We start from the raw sequence: 26,021 nt of genomic DNA on the forward strand, positions 1-26,021 counted from the left end.
GCGCGTACCATGCGTGTAATATATATATATGTGTGTGTGTGTGTGTGTGGGCGCGCGCGCGCGCATGTGTGTGTGTGTGTGTGTGCGTGTATTGAGCGCGCACGCGTGTGTGTGTGTGTGTGTGTAGCATAAACATCGCGATAAAAACACTATTATTTTCAAATTGTAGCCACGTCGAATAAGGATCGCACTTAACGTCACGTTAACAATTTCAAAAAACAATCATCTTTCACACATCAAATATCACATATCCCTAACAATTCCGTAGAAACGTGAATAAACTTAATTGCTACTTCCAACGGTTCTCTCGCACAGCATTGTTAACAGTCTTAACATTTAGCCGCAGACATAATGCCTCTAAGGTCTATTTTAACAAGCTGCTGTAACCTCTACTGTATTTGTACACTAGACGTTAGGATGTAAAACGTTTAATTGTCAATTGGCATTCTTTCCGTGGTACTCAGGCATTTGGATGCACGATATGACTGTATAAAACGTCACGTCTTCTATCGGTCTGTGGCTAAGGGTTAAGGTTTGAAAATGCGAAACTTTGCAAAGATTAATTTACAACATGAGTCCATACGCTACGTTCATATATCTTACTTGAACAAACTGTTGTCATTACTGCCAATGTACTCGTATTAAATAGCAATTACACTTTACTATTGACAGTCATATTGTCTGTCGAAGAAGTTTCATCTCGATTTAATTATCTTGAAAAAAGTTTGTAACTTTCATAACTATTTCGGTACTTTCTTGATTCGATTACGGGAAACGTTTGTAATTCGTGCCGACTGGACTCGTACACGAACAGAAGCAAGCAAAATACTCGTTGGTCTTCTTCATTAGCGTCAATAGGATACAATGCCTGCGTACTTATGCGCGAGCACGTTTTGTCTGGATTTTATGCGACAAATCACAAAGAAAAGAAGCTCAAAAATAGGTTCTTCGTTATCTAAAGCTTCAAACAGTGGCAGATCAATTCCACAGCAAGTTAAAATCATATTTGTTTTCGACATGCAGCTAGCTTCTAAGTCTTACGTCTCTCATTGCCTTCATCATCGAGTAAAAAGGAAAAGGGGTATAGGGACAATCGAACAAACTCACTGAGCGTTTATGATGATCTACGATCGCGCGTCATCATTCGCGATTCAATCGGGCGAGACGATTCTTTCTGAGACGACCTCCGAAATCGTGCTTTTTGCTCGGATCGTTCCGCGTTTGAGCAAAACAAGGGCCGAAAATGAACGGAATTGTATTAGAATTTGCTGGGGCATACTGGAGGATTCATCTCGCCGAAGACATTGAGTTCATAAAGCGACGCGAACACGATAAATATCAAGTACCAGACCATCAAGACTATGCCGTATTGTCGGTCTAATTTCCAACCATTTAGATGCGTCGCCATTACCAGAAATATTACCGTCGATAACAAGGAAACAGTGGAATATGTCAAACCTGATGAGAATAAAAAACGTGTAAATAACATAAGATTATGTATATTATTGTGCAGGGTGTGTTGTATCAAAATGCAGGACAAAAAGACGAGTTGCTTATCCATCTCGCTAGCAGATACGAATAGACATGGATCCCATAGGCCTTGGTAGTATATCTATTAGGTGTTTCGGTTAATTTCCGCTGTTTTTTGCTTGAAAAACATATTTACTTCAATTACAAAATGAACTGATTAATCAATCAAAATATTTTCCATCGTTTTATATTACTTTTTCCCATCTTTCTGGTAAGAGATGAATTCCACGGCAATAGAACGACTCAGGTTTTGAAGCAATCCATTCACCCACCCATTTTCGAACTTCTTCGTAATTTCGAAAGCGTGTATCTTAAAGGCCATGCTACATTGAACGGAACAACTGGTAATAAGATGGAGCCAGGTCTAGAGAATACGCAGCATGAAGAAGAACTTCCCATTCGAACTCTATCAGCGTTTTCTTGACGACTTTTGCAACATGTGGCCAGGCATTGTCGAGCAATAAAATCAGTTTTCTTTTGTTGTGTGCGATTTGTAGTCGTTTTTGATCCAATGCTAGCTTCAAACTGTATAATTGTTGTCGGTACTGGTCAGCCGTAACAGCCGTTCATTAGATTTTAAGAGCTTATAATACACAACACTTTCTTGATCCCACCAAATACAGAACAATGTCTTAAGACTATGAATATTACGTTTTGGCGCCGATGTGGATGGTTGGCCTGGGTCTACCCATGATTTTTTGCATTTAAGATTGTCATAATGGATCCACTTTTCATCGCTAATGACAATCCAGTACAAAAAACTCTATTTTTTCTGCCTGGCAATCAGAGTAGTGGCGATGGATACACGGTTCAGCATATTCGCTTCGGTCAGTTCATGTGGCACCCATTTTCCTTTCTTTTGAATTCTTCCCATTGCATGTAAACGGTCAGAAACTGTCGAAACTGCAACATTTAATGCCTCAGCCAATTTCTTGAGTATTTGAGATTGATTTTGGTCCAATAATGCTTGCAATTCGGCGTCTTCAAATTTTTTTGGCTGACCTAAACGTTCCTTGTCTTTCACATCAAAATCACCACTTTTGAATTGTCGAAATCAATCTCTACATGTTGTTTCTGATGAAGCAGAATCACCATAAGTTTCCACTATTCCAATATTCGATGTGCTTCAGTTGCAATTTTCTTTACATCAAAGTAATGAAGGAGAACATATCGGAAAAACAATATGGAACTTATTGCGTTCCATTTTGAATTGATTTAAAAACAATATCACTGCTTGCAGCAGTAAACCTTAATAGATTGAATTCTATTGAAAAACGCCTAACCTTTAATATGGCATGAGTTTCAGCTGTCACAGTTCACTACATTTGTAGCTAGCTGCCATCTAAACGCGAACAGCGGAAATTAACCGAAACACCTAATATTTGGCAGATGCAGATGAGTATACTACAAAGATGCTGATTGCGGGATCGCGCATCGTGCTGTGTACCGGCAAAATAGATAAACAATTCGTCCATATTGATCTGTACATTGTTACAATATCCTGTACATATTACGAATACATGAATAATATAACAAATAATATAACAAAATAGGTCCACATACCTCTACTGGTGACATTTACATGCGAACCGGGCTGTATCATGGCCGTTTGTATGAACCATGGGAGGCCGAGGCATACCAAAATGTCAAAAACGTTACTACCTACGGCATTGCTGACCGCCATATCACCAAGACCCTCTTTTATTACCGCTAATGAGGAAAGAGCATCTGGTACACTCACACCAGCGGCGACGAAAGTCAATCCCATTACGGTATCGGGAATGCCCAAAGTACTCCCTATAAAATGAAATCGTTATTTTACCAAAATATATAGCTTGATTCAATGGAATTATTAATTTATTCAGATGATGTGTCTTACCTATAATAGTTATCATCCACACCATTATGTAGCTGTAAAAACTAATCCAAATCATCGATATGCAAAACGTGAAAGGGTACCAACTTCGCCATTTCTCTTGCCGACAATCCGGCATCGTTGCACGACACATGAAATGAATAGGAAAGACGAGACCCCAGGTAAATAAAGTCCACTTGTTGCCATCCGTCGGCATCACGAGAGGTGACACTTCATTAGGATCAGGCTCTTTTGCTTTATAATATTCAGGCTGTTTCGGTTGTGTTGTCGGCTGCTGCTCGGTCTCTTGAATGCCGCTTCCTGAAAGAAAGAGGAGAACGTCTCTATTGTTATTTTGAAAATATATAAAAAATACAAAAAGGATAGATAAAAGTGATGAATTACCTTCCTGATTTTTCACTTGCTCAGTAACTGGCGAATTCGGACCTGTATAAGATAACCGATCTTCCTGCAAAGACCTGTAACTTACTAAAGCGCTCTCTTCAGCTGGTTCGTCATCCTTCGGCAGGAATGGAATGTTGTATGACTTCGCCCAACGTTCTAATTTAGCGTTGAAGGACAACGCCACGCAATATACCATATACATTATTAACATAAATAGAGACTCAAGCCTGCAATAATTAAAATTGCATTAATAAGGTTTTTTACTTGTTAACTTCATCCGATTGACCTCGTGCAAAAAATAATAATATGATAGTAAATAATAATGATAATAATGATAATGATAATAATAATAATAATAATGATAATAATTAATAATAATATGATGATTGGGTAAAAAAATGGAAAATATTGACAGGCCACTCACCAAGAAATGGATTCGTTATAAATCGTACCAAGCATCACGAGGATTGAAATAGCATAGAAGAAGCAGTCTCGACAAAGAGGCCACCAATTCAATTTGGAGGCTGTCGCGGAACACAGCCCACAAATCGATATAACAAACATTATATTAAAGACGGCGCTACCAATAACGCCGCTCACCTAGAATAAACGAGAAAAAACTTTTCAATTGGATCGTTTTAATTTTAATTATTTAAAACGTTTTTATAATATATCTATAATATTATCTAGAACATAATTGTTATGGAATATTATACAGGGTATTCGGGATCTTTTGGAAATGAAAAATTGTGAAGATTAATCAGATCAAACTGAAAATAAAGTCAAGTACCATATTGCAAAAATCGCAATAATTACTAAGTTGATTGAAGAATGATTGAAAATGACCACATCTAGAGACTCTTTTAATTGATAACTGGAAATTTTGCGTACTTATCTGCAAAACGGTAAAAGATTTTTTTGTTCAGAATGATTTAAAAATTGATAATTATGTAATAGCTATTGTGCCTAGCGACAGGTTCAAGACTTAGGGTTTAAAGTTCAATATACTCATATCTATTATAGATACAATAGCCGTCATATAATTGTAGATTAGGTAATTCTAAACAAAAAATTCCTTTACCATTTTGCAAATAAGTACGCAAATTTTCAAGTTATCAATTAAAAGAGCCTCTAAATGTCAATTTCAATCATTAATATTAATAACTTAATAATTATTATGATTTTTACAAAATGGTAAATGACTTTTCTTCTCAGTTTCATTTGATAATTTTCACAATTTTTTGTTTCCAAAAACCCGAACACTCTATATATCTAGATCATTATATTTTTCACAGAGGAATCTCACTCGAAACAGGTGAAAATTCTACTGAAACGACAGTAAAAATATTATCACTTGGAATCGTAAAAATGAGTTCTGATCCCATATGAAGGAATATTCCAATTAGACTGAATTTGTTTTTACGATGAAACACGATGAAACTATTTCTTCTTACGATGGGATATATCGGATTTACTTTTTAATTTCAAATAAAAATATTCACTCAACGATTCGTAAAAAAGAATTTGTGAATAAGTACAAAATTAGTCAAACTCGAGTGACTTAGCTATGGTCTTATTTGTCGAATGAAATTTCATTCCAAAAAATTTCGAGAACACAACAATGGTTATAAATATACAAAATCCACAGAATACAATAACCATAAATCTTCACTTATTCGAAAAACAGATAGGTTGTTCGTGCATCACGTAATACTTTTCATCAGTGACTTATGTTTTGTGATATTTAACAAGCGTAGCAAAGCCTGGGAAGTGATTAAAAATATAATTGAACTTACTCCGATGTCATCTTTAGCGAAAAATACGCCAATAATCACCGTTGCTAACTCAGGGGCGGAAGAGCCGGCAGCCATAAAAGTGGCTCCAGCGACATCAGGAGACAATCTCAATTCTGAAAAAAGTAGAATTAATGTCTGTAATATAATATACATGATTTGCGGAAAATAAATCTGAATATGTTGAAAGTATCGCGAATTTAAAAATAAAACAAGTTATCTTCATTTTCAGTTAAAAAAATAAAAAATTAACCATATTGAAATAATCTGTGTTACTGCGTTTCAATAATAAAAAACTGACATTATACAAAACTAACCATTTATACGTAATACTAGAACTTGGTATAGGATTATCATTTTATGGCTGTTTTATACTGTTTTATGAAAAAAAGACAGAAAGAAAAGAAATAACTTTGCATATATTTCTAATAAATAATGAATTGATTAGATCAATATTTCAAAATGATTGATTTTATATGCATCTTTCGGATATTTTCGTTTAATATTTCGAAAATATTTCGAAGATATTACTGAATAATAAGATCCTTTCGAATATTGTAAAACGTTTTAAAAATATAGTAATGATGTCGATGCAACGTTAAAAACTACATGTTAGAAAAGGTTATGTGCTATTGAATATCATTGCAGTAACGTTCTATTAATAATTTATTGCTCACTGGGTTAATTCCTTACCTTCACAAATTCTGTCCAGACTTGAGACAAAATAGTCGTCGCATACGATAGCGAGACCCAGGAATGTGTAGATAGCAACTAAAATATGTATTATGAGTCCCCCGTGTTTTCTAGCCTCGGGACCCATTAACGGACGTGGGAATTGTTCTATAGCGGGCGCCGAGCAATTAGTTCTTCGCGGTCTCACCGTCGAATACGGATACTTCGTCGGAGCTTGAGTTGAAGTAACCTGCATCTTCAGCAAAAGAATTTTTACAAAATTAATTATTACAAAACAGGTTAATTATTAATAATTATTTATCGATAGACACTCAGATATAGATAGCTCAGATTCGCTGTCATGCGGTTTATGACGTGCGGATAGATGTGTCACGTAACATCAAGTTAATGTCAACACATGAATATAGCAATATAGCATTCGATGTATCACATCCTGACATAAATGTTACGCAAGTTGCATCATACATCGCATATATTATGTTTCTCTCTTACGTCCATATCTCACAAGGGAACGTAGAGAACTCAGAAATTCAAAAAATTCTGAAACTTTGTGCGGAAGTAAAGTAGTTTATCCGTAATGCAAATTTTATGTTCGTGCGGAATTCCAGTCTGAAACTACCCTTCACAAAAAAAAAACATTTTCATTTTTAGCGTATATCTTTTAAGATACGAGGTATATGCAAAGATGGTTTATATGAAAGTTGTAGTGTATTTCATACTCTTTGCAACTGTGTACTTAGATTTTGCAAAATTGAAAAATTTTTGCAACCCTCTCTCCTTCCTCATTACTTTCAAAAATTTTTAAGTTGTTCTTAAGGCAAAAATAAAGAGCATCGTATATCAAATTCATCCATATATAACGATGAAAACTGAAAACGATTATATTTTTTAGAGATAGAGATAATTACATGCACAGAGCTATATACGCCGCACTGTAGATAAACGCTTTTGAATTGCGCTATACTCGACAACTACGTTTTGTTATCGAGTTGATATTTTTCCATACTGCAAGATGATAAGAACTTAATCCTAATGATATTGCAACATATTACATAAGATATGAACGAGAACAGAGAAAGAAAGAGAGAGAGAGAGAGAGAGAGAGAGAGAAAGAGAGAGAGAGAGAGAGAGAGAGAGAGAGAGAGAGAGAGAGAGAGAGAGAGAGAGAGAGAGAAGAGAGAGAGAGAGAGAGAGAGAGAGAGAGAGAGAGAGAGAGAGAGAGAGAGAGAGAGAGAGATTAATTTGCTTATGTAAAAATAATAACATGAGTGTACTTCATTTCCTTCATTTCTTTGCGTTATGTTCGAATAGTTTTCGAAATAAAATTCAAATGATGTGCGAAACTCTGTCGATTTTCTCGGTACACTTATCCATTTTTAAACCACGTATATTTAAATAAATGTTGAAAGCTGAGCGAGAAATGATTATATTTCCAAATAATTGCAATTCTAACATATTATTTTTAGTTTGGAGATCAATTGCAAGATCTAACACCATGACAGTGTCAAAAACGTGTTTAATAAAATTTGTATGTAATCGGAAGCTATATACATCCGATGATTCTATCCATATTTCTTCCAAGGCGACACGAAAATCTAATCGTCCGCGTAACTTTTAGTTGTTGACGCATAACATTTAATATTGATTAACCTTTGCAACTTGGATGATGTATGATGATAAGTTTGCTCACGCTTTACGCTATCTTTGCGATTTCGGAAACGGTAATTCCTTTTACTTTATTGTATCTAGTCTCCTCACAGTTAAAAAAGATTTTACGTTCTTTAGCATTCATACGCTGTTTCATACCCAATCTTTAAATGTTAATTTACTGTTCCATCGCTGTTTCAAAAACTGTAGCAGGACGTATGAATTATCTGTTGTGTGATTATTGGTGTTTACACAGCATATTACATGTGGAACAGATAAGTAAACAATATTGAATAATAATAATATTTTTTTTAAGAGTATCATTCGAATTCTACCAAGACTATTATCTCGCGTGCAAGGTAAGCTTTTGTTAGCATACAGAGAATGTTATGTACTTATCCGCAGCATCCCTATCCCCTGGCACACACATGTTACTATTTTTATATAAGCAAATTAATCTCTGCTCTCGTTCATGCCTTATGTAATACGTTGCAATATCATTAGGATTAAGTTCTTATCATTTTGTAGTATAGGAAATATCAACTCGATAACAAGACGCAGTTATTGAGTTCAGCACAATTCAAAAGCGCCTACCTACAGTGAGGCACCTACGGCTCTAATTACCTCTATCTCTAAAAAATGTAATCGTTTCCAGTTTCTACCGTTATGCACAGATGAATTTGATGTACGATGCTCTTTATTTTTGCCCTAAAAACAACTTAAAATTTTGTGAAAGTAATGGGAAGGAAGAGAGAGTTTCAAAAATTTTTCAATTTTGCGAAATCCGAATACACAGTTGCAAAAAATATGAGATACACTACAACTTTCATATAAACCATTTTTGCATATGCCTCATATTTTAAAAGATGTACGCTAAAAATGAAAATGGTTTCTTTTTTCGAAGGGTGGTTTCACCCCCTCGGACTGAAATTCCGCACGAACAAAAAATAGTTTCGCGTTACGGATGAACTACTTTACTTTCATATAAAGTTTCAGAATTTTTTGAATTTTCGAGTTCCCTATGTTTCATTATCAGTACTGATCTAAACAAATAGTGACATTGATTCGTTCGTTTTCTAATCTTATATTTTAAAAATATTACGATTTATCCACGTCCGATATAATGCATAGAATGTCTTCAATGATACACGACATATCAGAAACTCGCACTCACTGTGGCGATCGTGGTGGTTTCTCGATTATATTTCGACAGAGCCATTTCAGGGAGCTTCGTGGTCTTCTCGATGCTATCTTTAGGTTTCTCCGTAGGATTCTCCTTGGGCTTCTCCACGGTTGCCGAGATCGTTGGCAAAGCCTCCGTTACTTCCTCAGTGATGCTAATTGATGATCCTGTCGATGTCCAATCATTTTCGTCCTGCATAGAGCTTGAAGAGAACACCGTCGTATCAGACAATGTTTTCGTCGAGGCGACATACTGCACGAAAACATAGATCAAGAAGAAACCCAGCTGCAGAGGCCATCTTCTGCGACGCATCAGATTACGTGGTCTGCATCTCATTGTCTGTAACTGGAACGAACGTCACGGATTAGAGCAAGTTTGCTATTATCTCTTCTTTCTCAGATGAGAACTAGCTCCTCTTGCATACTAACAAGTAATCAATTAAATCGCGCAATCAGCAACATTCGTTTCAATTCTATTTACTTTCTTATCATATTGTATCAAATCAAAAGAACACAAAATATGATTCCGATGTCTAGGACATATCCTAAGACATTATGAATACATTAAGGATACATCTAATTTTAGAAAGATTTATATTGCCTTATTACAATACATACGAGGGTAGTCCCAGAAGTACCTGACCTGACGTATAGATAGCGGTTGTTGTTTGAAAAGAATGACTATGGTAGACTATGGTAGAAAGCACCAACCTTATAAAGCTTAAGTTTAAAGTTTGACGACACTACGTTGTTTAGTATTTGTTTGGCAGCTATCAATAGTGAACGCTCTCAGTGAATTTGTAAACATGGGAAAAATTGGTCATCGTTATGTGATACAATACTTTCATTTGAAAGGCCTCAGTCCAAACCAATATCAAAGCGGAGCTAGATTCTACTCTGGGGGAGTCTGCTCCTTCGTTTACAATAGTAAAATATTGGGTGGCAGAGTTTAAACGAGGCCGTACGAGTTGCCAAGACGAACATCGCAGTGGTCGACCAAATGAGGTGACCACGCCAGAAATGATGAAGAAAACCCACAAAATGGTATTGGATGACCGTCGACTAAAAGTGCGCGAGTTAGCAGACATGGTAGGCATTTCAAAAAGTGCTGTACATCGCATATTGACTGAAAATTTGGACATGAGAAAGCTGTGCGCAAGATGGGTGCCGCGATTGGAACAAAAACAGCGTCGTGAGGATGTTTCAATCGAATGTTTAGCGAAGTTTCGCAACAATAAAGCCGAGTTTTTGCGTCGATTCATAACTATGGATGAAACATGGGTCCATCACTTCACACCTGAGACGAAGAAACAGTCAAAACAATGGACCAAGGTGGCTTGATGGCTATTTTGAGGAACTCGACGATTCCCATTATAAACAGGGTATCGAAGCTATTGAACATCGCTGGGAAAAGTGTATTGAGCTAAAAGGAGACTATATAGAGAAATAAAGATATTTTTTCCCAAATTTTTATGTTTTCTTTGTTAGGTCAGGTACTTCTGGGACTACTCTCGTACATATAAAGATATTATATTGGGAACTTAATCTCAGCTTGAGAGTCTTCACTATGCGACATTCGTTTTTCCTAATGTGAATTTAAGACAATTTGAAAACATGAACATAATCCACATAGATATAGAGACAGGAAGTTTTGAAACATTAAGCGACAGTTAAATACAGTCGTGTTTCACACAAGTCACATGGAATTGTCAAAGTTTGTTACGGCAGACCTTCGTTGTTGTAATACGCTATAGCATATAAAATAACAATCGTATGCGAAGCATACTACATATACAAGGCAAAGAGACAACTTTTTCTACTTATTCCGTTAGAACCGTTCTTATGTCGCCTTTACACCGGTAACTCAGCTTATCGATATCTCAAACCAGAGCTCGGCAAAGTTTACAACTTTCAGCCGATTTTCGGAAGCTATGCCTTCTATCTCCCCTTACGGCGCGGCGGATCCAGCAACTGACGGTCACGGCTCGCGACCTCAGGACAGTTGAAATCATAAGGCGCATCTATGTGGTGCCTACTAAAGATGCGTTCGGGGAGCGCATCGATCAGCTCTAACGCATCATTCAATCCTTGTACATGTAATGAGTGATAAAGATAGAATAAGTGTTAGCATTGATAGCGCGCTCCTTTAACGCATCTCAAAGGCTGAAAAATAAATGTCGATACAACTATATGTATAATATTTCATACAAACTTGTAAAAACATATACTTGTATAAGTATATATATATTTTTTTCTTATATTTTTATAATTAGAAGGTAACATAATAGGTTTCCTCGTCACTCATGAGGTACTATTGCCGATGCATTTAAAAAAAAAACGGAGGTTTTTTTTAAACGTGCCGTAAGGGGAGATAGAAGGCGTAACTTCCGAAAATCGGCCGAAAGTTGTAAACTTTGCCGAGCTCTGTCTCCAACGACACATTTTCAAGTCCAGTTTATGATATAGCTATGTTCAAAAACTATTTGATCCAGTGTTATAAATATTTCAAATCAAATCAGACTTGCCCATATAATCAGTTATCCATTAAAGATATTAATATTACGTACATGAATACGAATTCAAAAGAAGAAAGAAGAAAAATTGTGTATACCATTTTACAAAAAACGCAGTAGTTATTAAATTATTAATGATTGAAAATGATCATATTTAGAGGATCTTTTAATTGATAACTTGAAAATTTGCGTATTTATTTGCAAAATGGTAATTAACTTTTTTGTTCAGAATGACCTAATCTGCAATTATATGACGGCTATTGTGTCTAACGATAGATATGAGTATATCGAATTTCAAACCCTGAATTTTGAACCTGTCGCTAGGCACAGCTATTATATAATAGCTATTATATAATTGTAAATTAAGTCATTCTGAACAAAAAGTCCTTTACCATTTTGCAAATAAGTACGTAAATTTTCTACACTATAAGAAATGATGTGTTAAACTTAATATATTTCATGTGTCTCAAATCATCATTCTCATTTATGTGTTAATTTAACGCATAATTAAAGTTAATTTAAAGCATAATATGTAAACAATTAATACAAAAATTTAACATTTGAATAACGTCAAGAATTATAGTTTGTGTTGAATTGGCATATAATGAATGTTACTTCAACATTTGGGAAAAGTAATGATCCATGATTTGGTGAAATGAAAATGTTAGATTGACATAATCTATGTGTTAAAAATAAAAAAATCTTAACACATGACTGATAACTGTTATAATGAGGAAAATAACACATTTTAGGTGTTGACTTTAACATATAAAATATATCATAGCAAGAATTCATGCATTTACATATAAATTGTGTTATTTTAACACTTGGAAATAGTTAATCTTAACTTAACACAAGAAAGTCTAAGTAACACAACAACGATATGTTAAATTAACACACGACTGTGTAAAAAATTTAACACGAAACTTTTTATACACAAAAAGTTTTAACAAAAGTAAATAAGTTTTTAACTTATAGTATCAATTAAGAGATTAAAAGAGAACTCTAGATGTGGTCCTTTTTAATCATTAACTTAATAATCATCCTTTTTAATCATTAACTTAATAACTATTGCGTTTTTTGCAAAATGGTACTTGGTTTTTCTTCTCAGTTCGATCTGATTAATCTTCACAATTTTTCGTTTCAAAAAGATCCCAAATACTCTGTACTATATAGCTGACTTCTGAAGTAGCAAAATTACTACTCGTACGCACGCTATCATTAAATACAACGCTAATAAATAAATCGATGATACTTGTCACATATATAAATTGTATCTGAAAAAAACACTATTAAAACATAAAATATGGCGTTAATTTCACATAAATAAGTTTTCATTAAACTTGCGTTTCGGAAAATTATGATTAGTTCTTATAAAGAAGTATTTCGTTTAAACAAGAGTTAAATAAGATAAATGTCTCAATTAGTAATGATCAAACATTAGTTTATTTGGGCTAATTTATTAATTTTTTACGGAAAACATTATCGGTACATTCTGAGAAAGTGAATACCAGAGTATGTTTAACGAAAAAAAATTTTATAATAGTGTTTTAAAAAGAATAAACTAAAGAATACACAATGAAAAATGGGGTTCTATTTAAGAAATTGAAAGTGACCTTCATGTAACCTTCAGATAACTATCCAAGGTCGCATCAACAACACCATCTTATATTCTCCTTCGAACCAAACAAGTTTTGCCTGGAACGTTTCTTACAAGTAACACTACCCAACTGTCACTCACCGATTCCGATGAAATTTGGCATGCACGTAGAACATTGAAAAATATTGAACACGTGTTTTTTTTATATCGACTGACAACACATTTTAAGGATGGAAATCACCCCTTGATCCCTAAACATGAAAGCACTATTTCAACCCTTTGTATATATTACATGTGATTTCCGTCAAACTTGTCAAACAAGCTATATAGACGAGCTATATAGACGAGCTATATTTTATATCTTGCGTATATACATGCGTGTATGCGTGCATACGTAAATAAGAATTGGTGTAAACAAATAGAAAGCCAACATAATGATGCAACGTATTTAATTGCGTAATGTGTGCAATCTATATATAGGAAAAATAAACAAATGCACTTGAACGCCCTATCAATACCGAATCATCGAATTATCGTTAATGTTAGCCAACAATTAACGAAATTAATAAAATATATAGACAAAGAGAGACATCTGATAATTTCTGGGTACCCCATAAGTACCGGATAATACAATAATCCGTAATTAACATGATGACGCAATCCGCACAATCAAATGCGTTCAATGTAACTATAACTTTCGAAATCAGATTAATATTTATCAAATTTTATTGCGGTTTGTAGGTAGCAGGTTTGTATAAAGTATGTAACAATTTGTAGGTAGCATCAAAGGATGCCTAGTTAAATAAACCCATGCTTGCGACAAATATTGTTTATGCGTTTAATATTTGCATTGATAAATAACTATCGAAAATTCATACAGAGAAGATTAAGTCAATACAGACAAATTATCAATACAGAGATCATTAAGTCATTACATTAATAATAATCATAACAAGATACTTGCTCTTGTATTAAGAAGATTACGTAAATATTGTTGCTCTTTACTAAAAGAAATATTAATTCAATTGCTAATACTTAGCATATTGTCTAAACAAAATAGTCTTTGTATGGATTATTTAACTTATATACAAGATCTTATTTTCAAAATCTTATATACAGGAAAAAGAACCATCTTTGTTGCAATAAAAGATCATCATGGGAATTGGTTTTTTCTTAACAACATTGAGAGTATGCAAAAGTTTCCATCATTTTTACGGCAATGATTTTTTATTAATATTATTATAAATGATATAATACTTTCAATCAAAATATTTTCCGGCATTATCTACTACCTTTTGTCATCTTTTAGGCAAAAGATGGATACCACGATAAAACAAATCTTTGCTCTTAGAATGAATGAAGTTATCGATGAATTGTTACACTTCTTCAACATTGCGAAATCGTGTAGCGGAAAGATTATGCTGTATAGAATAAGTACAAAATAAGTAAAAATCCGATGGGAAAAACGGGCCAATCTGCTTAAAAATACACTTTATGGTACGTTTTTACTACTCGGATATACTCGTTTTTACTACTCGACAATCCGTTTTCACCACTTACTGTTTAAGTAAAAGTGCCCCTTTCCAACCTAAAAACAGTGTCATACTCGCTGAGTTGAATGCATACTTTTTACAACTCAAATTTACAATCAAAACCGATTTTTGAGGGCTAAAAATGGTGAAATATTTTTGTAAGGGTTGTCAAATTTTTATAATAATAATTCGAAGATTATCACGAATATCGCAAAATGATATGGGACTTTTATGTTTGTCTTAATCAGTTCTTTGCTACCATTGCCTATGGCTACATGAGTTTCCAAGCACCCTGTGCACGTGCGCGTGGTGTGTGTACAGAGGGTGATCTAAAATAACAGTTGTCCTTAAAATGTTATATTCCTGACTTCATTCTAAGACGATTTTTCCTTTATCAAAATTTTGCCTGAAGCTTAGTTTTTAAATTATAATAAGGAACAGTTAACAAATTACGCGTAATATCATACAGGACCGACATAACCTGCTTGTTGTCGGCGCGCAGTTCACACATCGAGTAACAAACGTGTTGTGCGTTTACACGTTATCCACACATTCCTTTTTTCAAGTGAATTTAATAATTAACTGATAGTAATTTATTGTAATTAACCGTCATCGTTAGTAAAGTTTCTTCATTTCATTGCTCAAGTGTGTGAATAAAATTGTCACAGTAATTATTGACTGTGGAAGTGATGAACCACGGGATCCTTATCTCTTCTGTCATGGACACACACACACATGCGTGCACACTTGGCCCGAAGACCAAAAACAACGATATTTTTGAAGGGCTGTAACTCTGCGAAAAAAAATTGTAGCGACTCTAATTTTTTTTTCAAATTGAAGGGAAAGATTTGAACTTTATGACGATATAAACGGTGTCCCCGAAAAAAAATTGTCCACGTCCGTGCATTCCTTCAAACTTTGCAATTTTCAATATACCAAACATGCCCTCAGATTAGGTCAGAGGTTACAGGGATAGGAGTGGATCGATGCAAAGATGGAGATACATTCTTAAAATAGAGACTTCAAGTTTCATTTTGAAAAAAAAAGTCATTAGTCTACAATAATTTTTCGCGAAGTAATCGCCAGTTAAAGTTGGCCAATTTTCGGCAATAAATTATCTGTGCCATAATTCTTTTGAGCAGTGTAATTTAAAGACTAAGCTTTAGCCAAAATTTTAAAAATAAAGGAAGGATCGTCTTAGAATAAAATCAGGAATACGACTTTTTAAGGACAAACGATTGTTTTGAATCACCCTCTATATATAAGATAAACTATTTTATTCAATATACGCGAATATCTCGAAAAGAAGAAATTAAAAAGAAAAAGATGTTTCAGACAAAAGTATTATGGCTTCGAGAAGGAAAGATGATGACATTATCAATTTAAATGTAGATAGCGCTACTTTAGAGATTTGATCATGGCGGCCATTTTGTTAAATAAAAATCGATTTTTTCTCGAAATAAAAGTTGCAGCTGATAATGAGACGAATGCAACGGTTTTCTTGTTTTCTGAAATTGGATCATTTTTCAATGAGTTACAGCGTTCCAAAGTTTATGATTTAAATAAAAAGTTTCCACCCCCATATAGCATATGTATGCGTTTTGCGACTCCAAATTGCCCTCTACTGTGTATGTGCGCGCGCACGTGTGTGTGGATGTACGTCTTTATTGTTCCTATCCGTTATCTGGATTGATTCTGTTTGATAGTCAATCAGCTCCAAACTGATTAACATGCATTTTCCCGTGCTTAACATTACCCGGGATGAATGAGGTGGACGTGACGGAGCTTTCAAATCCTTTGAAATGCTTAATTAACGTGAGTACCCTTGCCTCTCACGATTTGGTGTGCTTGATTAGCGTGAGTCCGCTTATCTCTCATGTTCCGGAGTACTTGATTAGCGTGAGTCCTCTTACCTCTCATAATTTTTTATAAACATGACAAAAGATGTTCAAAGACGTTTTCATTTTCTTGAATACATAACACGATTCTTCGCTCAAAATGGCTAACAGTTTCTAGTAGTACGATCCATGGCCCACCTCGTCCGATCCATATGCGTTGTAGCGTCTATACAGATAATTTCTTACATTCCTTGCATAATGTGATGGAGCCCTATTTAAATAAATCCACATTCTGAATCTTGTATACAAATCAACATCTTCAAGTAATCCAGGTAATTCATTCTTTAGAAAGGCTAAAAGTTCTGACCGCTTACATTAATATCAAAGATATATGAACCAATCAGATAGTTTCAGCCATTAGTAATACCGCACTACATGTTAATACTCCATCGATGTTGATTATTTATTGTTTACTTGTTTGAACTGACAAGGGTTAAAATGTACCCAATAGTGGAAATTGTCTCTATTTAGTTGTCCACTTATCAAATGTTGTTTCATCACTAAATATTACATAATAAAAAAAGGCTGAATTATTTCTAATTATCTGTTGAGCCTATCGGCAAAACTGTAAAGTTATCTTCATCATCATTTGGTGTAATAGCATTAACGTTATTTGATACAGATGATATTCGTGATTTCTTAAAATTCTTAGAATGGTAGTTCTAGGTATACTTGTTTGTCACGCCATTTGGTAGCTACTAATGGGATTGAAGTAAATTGCTGCTGAAACGACTAATACACGTATATCGTTCTCATCACACCCGTAACTATATCTCCTACGTACCAAGTTACTCTGTTGAGTTCTTACATATTAGGTGTACAAATAAATGTCTCAAATAATAGCATCATTCGGATGACGTCGGTTTGGATACCAAACTTGATAAAGAGCAGCAATTTGACGATAATTAATTAAACGACATTCGCCAAGAATAAGCAACATGTCAATCCTTTCTTGTAGAGAATAATTACCCATATAATTTTAATGTCGACGTGAATTTTAGCGTGTATCAAGTGTTAACCGCCAATAAGATAACCTACCCCAGTACTAAACTTGATTTAATCTCTTTACCGGAAAATGAAATAATAAACAATCGTCACTCGAGTCACTCAAAAAATAGCGTGTTGGCTCTATACAGGATGGCCCTGGTCCCCTCATATACACACACAATTGTAAGAAATTATATAAACAGACGCTACAGTGGCATGTGGATCGGACGAAGTGGGCCAGTAGTATGGCCAGCCCAATCTCCTATTTCTTTCTACAACTTTTGTTTGAAACATTTTTTGCGATCTGGCTTATCTGACGAAATATTTTCGATTATCGATTAAAATGGACCACTCTGTATATAATATATATGATGTCCCACAACTCAATATGAGAAACTCGTGGAGGCATAGAGCAGATTAAGACAAACATAAAAGTCCTATACCGTTTTGCGATATTCACAATAGTTATCGAGTTATTAATTACAGAAATCTGACGAGTAAGCGCGCACCAAGATGGATGATTGGAGAAGCATTGCAACCACTCGAGCAAGAGTGTGACCCAGTCGATCCAGCAACTGTTGCCGGTGCGCGGCGAGGGAAAGGAAAATGCGCCACTATTCGTATTTTATCTCGCCGCTAACATCTTGCTAACGTCTTGCTGACGTTTCTCCAATCATCCATCTCGGTGCGCATTCACTCGTCAGCTTTCTTTCATTAATAACTCGACACCTATTGCGAATATCGCAAAACGGTATAGGATTTTTATGTTTCCTTTAATCCGTTCTGTTTCCATGAGTTTTTCGTATTGATTTATGGGACACTCTATATATATATATATATATGATAAGCCTTTGTATGCTCTTTCAACTACTCATTTAGGCGCGTGTTCATTCGTCAGATTTTTATAATTAATAACTCGATAGTTACTGCGAATATCGTAAAATAGTATGTGACTTTTGTATTTGTCTTAATAAAAGTCTATGTCTCCACGAATTTTTCGAAGCAACTTATAAGATACCATAAAGAGTGTTATATTATTGTGATCAAAAAATATCCGAACTTTATTTTTAAGAATCAAAATTACAATTCAATCATCAGAATTCTTATAGTCTCCTTCAAAGTAGTCCCCATTGCTTGCAACGCACATATGCCAGCGTTTGATCCAGTTCTGGAAACATCGCTCATATGCGGCAAACGGTATGGCTTTCAATTCACGCAGCGATTTTTCTTTGATGTCCTCAATCGATTCGAAACGCTGTCCGCGAAGTGATTTTTTCAATAGGGAGAACAGGAAAAAGTCGCAGGGGGCCATGTCTGGTGAATACGGTGCTTGCGGAGCGACATTCGTTGAGTTTTTTGTCAAAAATTCACGCACAAGTGTCGAAGTATGCGATGGTACGTTGTCGTAATGCAAAATCCACGAATTGTTTTCCCACAATTCCGGTCGTCTCTTATGGATTGTGTGCTGGCAGGATCCAACTTCATCTGCTATCTCTCGCACAGTCAATCGACGATTTTGGAGTACCAATTCTTTCACTGTCTCAATGTGAGCGTCATCCGTTGACGTTGATGGTCTTCCAGAGCGTGGGACCGTCTTCAACAGATTCTCGTCCTTCTTGAAACTTCTTAAACCACTCAAACATACTTGTTTTCGATAAACAATCATCGCCATAAGCTTTTTGCAACATTTTGAATGCGTTTGTGAATGAAATTTCGTTCGCAACACAAAATTTCAAACAAATTCTTTGCTCCGTGTTTCTCGACATCGTAAAAATCGCCATGCACAACAATTTTCATTGACATAAACAACTACCACTTTCAAACGGCTTGAAGGAACGCCATGATTTTTTCACCAAATGTGAAGACATGTGTACCAACTTAAGAAAGCAAACGGATTTGATTTACAGTTTATCCGCGATTTTAAAAAAATAAAGTTCAGATACTTTTTGATCACAGTAGTATAGTGAGATACCATAAAGAATATATATAGAATGTTTAACTCATGTATTTTAGTTAACTCATATATTATAGTTAATAAAAGCATATATAGAGCCGATTGCAATAAAGAAAAAAGTCAAATACCATTCTGCAGAAATCATAAAAGTGACGAAATTACGCATGGAAAGAATTGAATGAATTAACGTGAGTCGCGACGGTAATAGACGCGCTCGAGCTTATAGGCTTTCTTCGTTTAGCAATAGCTATCGGCGTGCGGCCTTTTCTTGCCTTCGCCATGTGCTGGCAACTATTGCCAGACGAAGTAGGCCACTACAAACTTGAGCGATCAAGTACACCACCCACTATCGCCGCGGCGCACGCTAATTCATCCGACTTTTTTCATGCGTAATTCGGATATTTTTACAATTTTTGCAAAATAGTATTTTCTTTATCTTAATCATCTCTATGGCTCCATTGACTATGGCTACATGAGTTACCGCTCTGTATGTATAAGATATCTCATAATTTATAGTACGAAGAATTCGTAAAGACGTAAGTTCATATTCTGAATTCTCTTTCATCATTAAAAGTGATCTAAAAGTGGCTTACAGCCAATTAGGGGGCTTATAAGCCACTTTTATAGCTACTTTTAATGATAAAAGAGAGTTCAGAATATGAGCCATAGAGTGGATTAAGAGAAACATAAAAGTCACGTATCGTTTTGTGATATTCGCAATAATTATCGAGTTATCAATTGTGGAAATCTGACGAGTGAGCATGCGCCAAGATGGATGATTGGAGAAGCCTTGCCACTCGAGTAAAAGCACGATCCAGTCGATCTAGCAACTGTTGTCGGTACGTGGCGAGGGGAAGGACAACGCGCCGCTATTCGTGTCTTATCTCGCCGCTCCTACGTCTCACCGCGCGCCGGCAACAGTTGCTTGATCAACTAGGCCGCGCTATGTTCCGAGCGGCTGTAATGTTTCTTCAATACCATCTTGACGCGCGCTCATTTGTCGGATTTCTATAATTAATAACTCGATAATTATTGCGATAATTATCGCAAAACGTTAAAGAACTTTTATGCTTGCCTTAATCCGCTCTGTTTCCACGAATTCCTTGAAGCGAATTATAGGATACCCTAAATATCATTATTATATAAAATGACGCTGAATACGATATGCAACATTTTTTTCTTACTGTTTCTTTTTCCAACGAAAGTAATTTTAATGATACGTGTGAAATTAATAAATATAATTGTCATTAGTAATTTCACGAAAACCCCCTGTTGGCATCGCGCTATCCCACTTCAGCACAGATTAAAGTTTGGTGTAATATTATGGACGAGTACATTGATAGGTATTATTTTTATGACAAGACTAGCAAGACTCATGTACGATAACTCCATCAAAAATTAACTTCCTGCACTTTTAAAAAATGTCAATTTTGTAACTACGTAGAACACATATATGGTTCCAGCATGATAGTGTTCCTAGTCATAACACAAATTGTACATAGCTTGTGTGTGTATGTGTGTGACACACACACATATATTGGATAATATTAATATCGGAAATAAATTTTAAAGACTTATAATTTAGGAAGCTCTGACTGCAAAAAGATTTATAACAAATGTTTCGAAAACATATCGACAAGAAGATACAATAAAAAACGAAAAGTCCCCTAATAACATTTTTATATTTGATCTAGGCGGAATTTTTCAAAATTATTTTAAAATCAAATAAATATTATTATCTTCTTTCCTCCTCGAAATATCCCTAAATAGTACAAATGTCCGAAGAATGTGTTGAGGGCATCCTACGTCCTAAAAATGTCCTAAGGACATCCACACACACACACACACACACATTGGAAATCTTGTGCTGTCTGAGTTATAACTTTGATTTAAAACATTTTTTTCGTATTTTCCTCAATTTTTAAATATTCGCTTGTAGCTTTTAAAATGGATACTATATATACGTACGGAGTGATTAGTATAAAATAATCGATTTGATATTATTAGTAGAAAATAAGCTTAATAAGAACTCAGTAAATAGGCATATGCGTACATTCATTATTGGATATAATATTCTATAGTACTTAGCTATTATATAACATATACACACATATGCATATGGTGTCTTTTTTTAACAAATTCAGTTAATTTTCTCCGAAATTATTGATGACATAAAAAATGTTTCAAGTCAAAAGCGGAATGGTGAAACGGAAAAAGGGATGTATTTTAGTTGTTTTCTTTCCTGGATGCAAATGCAAAAAAGATAACCTCCTTTTCTGAATGGAACACATTTTCAAACAGTCCATCTTAAGATGAATACAATCATCATAGACATTCAAGATTATAGATACAAAAAAGTTGAAAAATAAAAATTTATCACTTATATTTGAATGCATGCTCGCAGGCATTAACACATATTCTAATTCGCTCTCTGAGTGACCTTCTAACCTCTGATAAAATATTTAGCTGAATATTACGACACACATTTTTCGTTTACATTCTTTTCCAATGAAATTAATTTTAATAATAGATGCGAAATTAATAAATATAGTTGTCATTACAGGTTTCGTGAGAACCCCCCCGTTGGCATCGCGTTATCCTCTTTCAGCACAGATGGTGTTAATATTTGGTATGGCATTGTAAACGAGTATATTATTAGGTCTTATTTTTATGACGAGACGCTAAGAAGATTCGTGTACGATAACTTTATTCAAAATGAAGTTTTTTCTGCACTTTTGGAAGATGTCGGTCTTGTGACTAGAGCGCGTATGTGGTTCCAGCACGATGGTGCTCCTGATTATAACGCAAATTGTATTCGTCATAGCCTACAACCAATATCCCTAGGACGTTAAATCGAATGACGCGATTAGCAAGTTGGCCAGCACGCTCGTCAAATCTAACTCCGTTAGATATTTCCTTATGTTACATAAAAAATAATAAGTTCTCTGAAATTGAACCTACGACACCAGACGAGATGAAAATAATAATTGCGTATCGTATCATTCAGCTAAATACCTTATCAGAGGTTGAAAGGTCATCCAGAAAGCAAGTTAGAATGTGCATTAATGCTTGCGGGCGTGTATTCGAGTAACGATAAACGATTATACGATAAATTTTTATTTTTGAACTTTTTTATATCTACGACCTTGATACAGTCTGTAATCTACAGTATCGCCTTAAGATAGATCACAATGGTAAACGTTTCAAAATAGATAGTTCTATTTTAAAAAGTAGAGGTGATTTTCATATTTTTTTTACGCTTGTACTTAGATAAAAAAACAACATAACTAAAATACGTTCCTTTCGAAACCATCCCGTTACTTTCATCTGAGACATTCTTTATATTATCAATAATTTTGGAGAAAATTGACTGGATTGATTAAAACGGAACACTCTTTGTAAATTATTCCATTGGATGATACAAGGTTGACGCAATATCGGAAATATTAACTTGAAGATTTTTCCGTGTCTCTCTTATGCCGGCAACATAGAGAAATTACACTACCAGGAAACATACACGCATTATGCGCTACTTATATGTTGTGCATTACATAACAATATTGCATCTTCTTCACACAGCCTTTTTTTCTTTTTAGATGATACCAATGGCATATATAATTGATCGAACATTTTTTAGCGATTCCTACTCCAATGGTCGCGGACGAAACAGATGAATGAAACCAAATGAATGAATGGGTGGGTGGATAGATGGATATGGTGGGTGGATAGATGGATATGGTGGATGGATGAATGGATGGATGGATAATGGATGGATGGTTGGATGGGTGGATGGATGGATAGATAGATGAATGGATGGATGGATGGATGGATGGATGGGTGGAGAGGGTAGATAGATAAATGGATGGATGTATGAGTAAATGAATATACGTATGTGACATCAAATCCGACGATGTTAAAGGATCATTATCATAAGCGCGATACTCGCTCCGTCAGCGGATGAAACTGACTCAATGACGGCTTACCTCTTTCTCGCCGTACATCATGATTCACCGTGGCCGCTCGTTGCAAGCTTCAGCCAAAAGACCGAGGGTGTACGTCGGTATGCCGGATACAAGTAGCGCGGCGCTGATAACGAGGGTGGTACGCTCGCTCCTGCGAGCCCTTATCACCCCGACACGTAAATTTCACGAGAGCGGAAGAGAGAGGGAGGGAGGGAGGGAGGGAGAGAAAGAGAGAGAGAGAGAGAGAGAGAGAGAGAGAGAGAGAGAGAGAGAGTGCGTGTGTGTGTATGTACAACGTTTATCACGCACCGTCGTTCAGCGAAGCAACATCAAACTCTTCACAGAGGAGTCTCTTATCGCCACGTTGCTCGAATTATCGATTTGAGCGTGAAAAGTCGCCCGCCTCTGCCGTCGCTTCCGCCGTCGTCGTCGTTGTTGTAACGGCCGTCGGTCCCTCGCACAGTTTTTTTATAGTCCCTTTCTAATAACCGAGTCACTAAATCAACCGACCTATTTATGCCCTATGGCTGCAACTCGGTCAGCCTTCATTGTCACTGCTGCAGCGCTCCGTCGCTTCGTCGGTCATCGTACGCGTATTATATACGATCTCTCTCGTCTTACGTTCTCTGACGTTGCCGCGCCGAACTGTTCCGCGCCCTACTCAACCGCACCGCCACAACGCGTCGTGACGTCGCGTTCTCTCGCTCGTCTCCCGTTTGTCCAACCACCCACTACAGCACTCGCCCAGAGTAACCATCGTATGCCGCCCTCGCACGCTGAGCATCCATAGAAATTTCAATATCACATCGACACGTCGGCGCCAGTAGAAGCCAGGAAAGCGTCAGTTATGACTAATGGTTCAGTCGATTTATCGAAATAATCAGGCATGTCGATTACACACATGCTTACACGTAGAATCGACTTGCGTATACTTGATAAACATATATAATTTATTACAAAGTGCCTTTTTACAAAATAATTTATTTGATTAATATTATAAATACCCTTAGCAGTTATTATATACGTAATATTATTGTACGTAATAATAAGCACAATAAATATTTGCAAGGTATATATTGATAAAAAGAGACCAAAGCTCACGTGGTTTGCACCCACAACGCCCCAGCACGCTTGCGCGCGTTTTGTGTACGAAGTATATTCGTTCTTGACTCCCTGTCCTTCCCTTCCCCTTGTCCTGACAACCCTAATCAGTACGTACTTTTCTGACGTCGACGTCGAAATGCTTGCGCGTGCAATACGCATATTCCAGCAGAGAATAACGTCATCAGCCCATGTCTCCACACATTGCGCTTGTGATCGTTCGTTGCACCCCACGGAGGTGCGACTGTAAGATGTAGCAGTTCCTCTACACACTGTTTCTTCCTACTGTAGGCGTCAATACTTGTAATATCGAGATGTCCGAAATTTGTAACTTGGAACAATTTTGACACAAATATCTCGATTGAAACTGTTACATGGATATTTATCCAATTTCTCGATTAAAATACATACACATATACAGGGTCTGACGCGAGATCTCTCAACCCGTGCGTGAAGGTTGAGTATGAGGATCCGTCATTTTATAAACAACCACTTGAAATTTTGAGTTCATAAAAGAAGATTAATTAATTAGCGCGCACGATGCTGTGAAAGATGCTCTATAGATGCGAATTTACTGAAAATTGTTGAAACGCTACTGCTACGCTTACTGTAATAGTAACTATTGGCTAGTAATTAAAGGCGGAACAATGACACGGACAATTGTTATTTATTATAAACATCTTCTTAAATAAGTTTTTGTGCCGAAGAGTATAAATTTTTGACTTTTCTTTTTTTCAATCTTATGTAATTTTCCATGTTCAAAATAATTTAAGGGTCATTTTGTTATAGGTTGCTGAGCTCCACTCGATAAGTTATAAGAACGCGCAAACAAGAACATAATTTTATTTAAAAAAATTATCTTGACCTTCAAATCTTTGAACAAAATTAGCTCTTGCACCAAGTCCAAAACGTCGTTTAAAGTTATTGTTATATAATTTATTACAAAACGTCAATTTTTGAGCATAAAATTTTAAAAATAGTGGGTTTTAGAAAAAATTATGTACTTTAATGTTTAGAAGTAGCAATCTCTCTAATAATTGAATGTCAGATCCAAGTCCTAGCTTAGATCCAATAAAGTCAATAGGTCAAATTTTTAAATAAAACCCACTAATTTTTCCTCTCTCTATTTATAAATTCTTTTAGTTTTAATATTCAAGTTGAAATATTCAAGTATCTCTTAGATGTCAATATTTTATGTCTGTGTGAATTTTTTGTCCTTAGTTACTTTATTTTTCAATTAATTAATATTTACATTTGTTCTTATGCTGCAGATTAATGAACATAAATAACAAATTCTTTCATCTAATGAAGTTCTCGAATACGCGTTCATTGTTGTCGATACATAGATTCGAAGTTTAGAGCTTTCAAC

At 35.4% G+C, this 26,021-nt stretch overlaps 1 protein-coding gene across 2 annotated transcripts; it reads right to left on the bottom strand.

Annotated features, from left to right (window-relative positions):
• Positions 1-108: 108 nt before the first annotated feature.
• Positions 109-24,488, bottom strand: LOC105184503 (probable sodium/potassium/calcium exchanger CG1090). Of its 2 annotated transcripts, none has more exons than XM_011143341.2 (9): positions 23,573-24,484; positions 9,098-9,451; positions 6,277-6,511; positions 5,587-5,699; positions 4,215-4,390; positions 3,791-4,017; positions 3,410-3,706; positions 3,094-3,327; positions 109-1,458 (listed from the first exon to the last, which is right to left on the bottom strand). In XM_011143341.2, the coding sequence occupies exons 1-9, from the start codon at positions 23,591-23,593 to the stop codon at positions 1,259-1,261; spliced, it is 1,857 nt and encodes a 618-aa protein (XP_011141643.1). In that variant the 5' UTR covers positions 23,594-24,484; the 3' UTR covers positions 109-1,258. The 2 variants fall into 2 exon arrangements, with proteins under 2 accessions (XP_011141643.1, XP_019697544.1); XM_019841985.2 differs by having other exon boundaries at positions 1,259-1,458; positions 23,861-24,488.
• Positions 24,489-26,021: the final 1,533 nt, after the last annotated feature.

Source organism: Harpegnathos saltator, unplaced genomic scaffold (assembly GCF_003227715.2).
Source record: "Harpegnathos saltator strain DR-91 unplaced genomic scaffold, Hsal_v8.6 scaffold182, whole genome shotgun sequence".
NCBI lineage: Eukaryota > Metazoa > Arthropoda > Insecta > Hymenoptera > Formicidae > Harpegnathos > Harpegnathos saltator.

Excerpts from the sequence above, each read along its gene's own strand:
- LOC105184503 (XM_011143341.2), bottom strand. The coding sequence starts at position 23,593 with ATGATGTACGGCGAGAAAGAG. Across the intron at positions 3,707-3,790 it reads GCAAGTGAAAAATCAGGAAG|GAAGCGGCATTCAAGAGACC; the intron begins GTAATTCATCAC and ends TCTTTCTTTCAG. Across the intron at positions 3,328-3,409 it reads GTGGATGATAACTATTATAG|GGAGTACTTTGGGCATTCCC; the intron begins GTAAGACACATC and ends TTCATTTTATAG.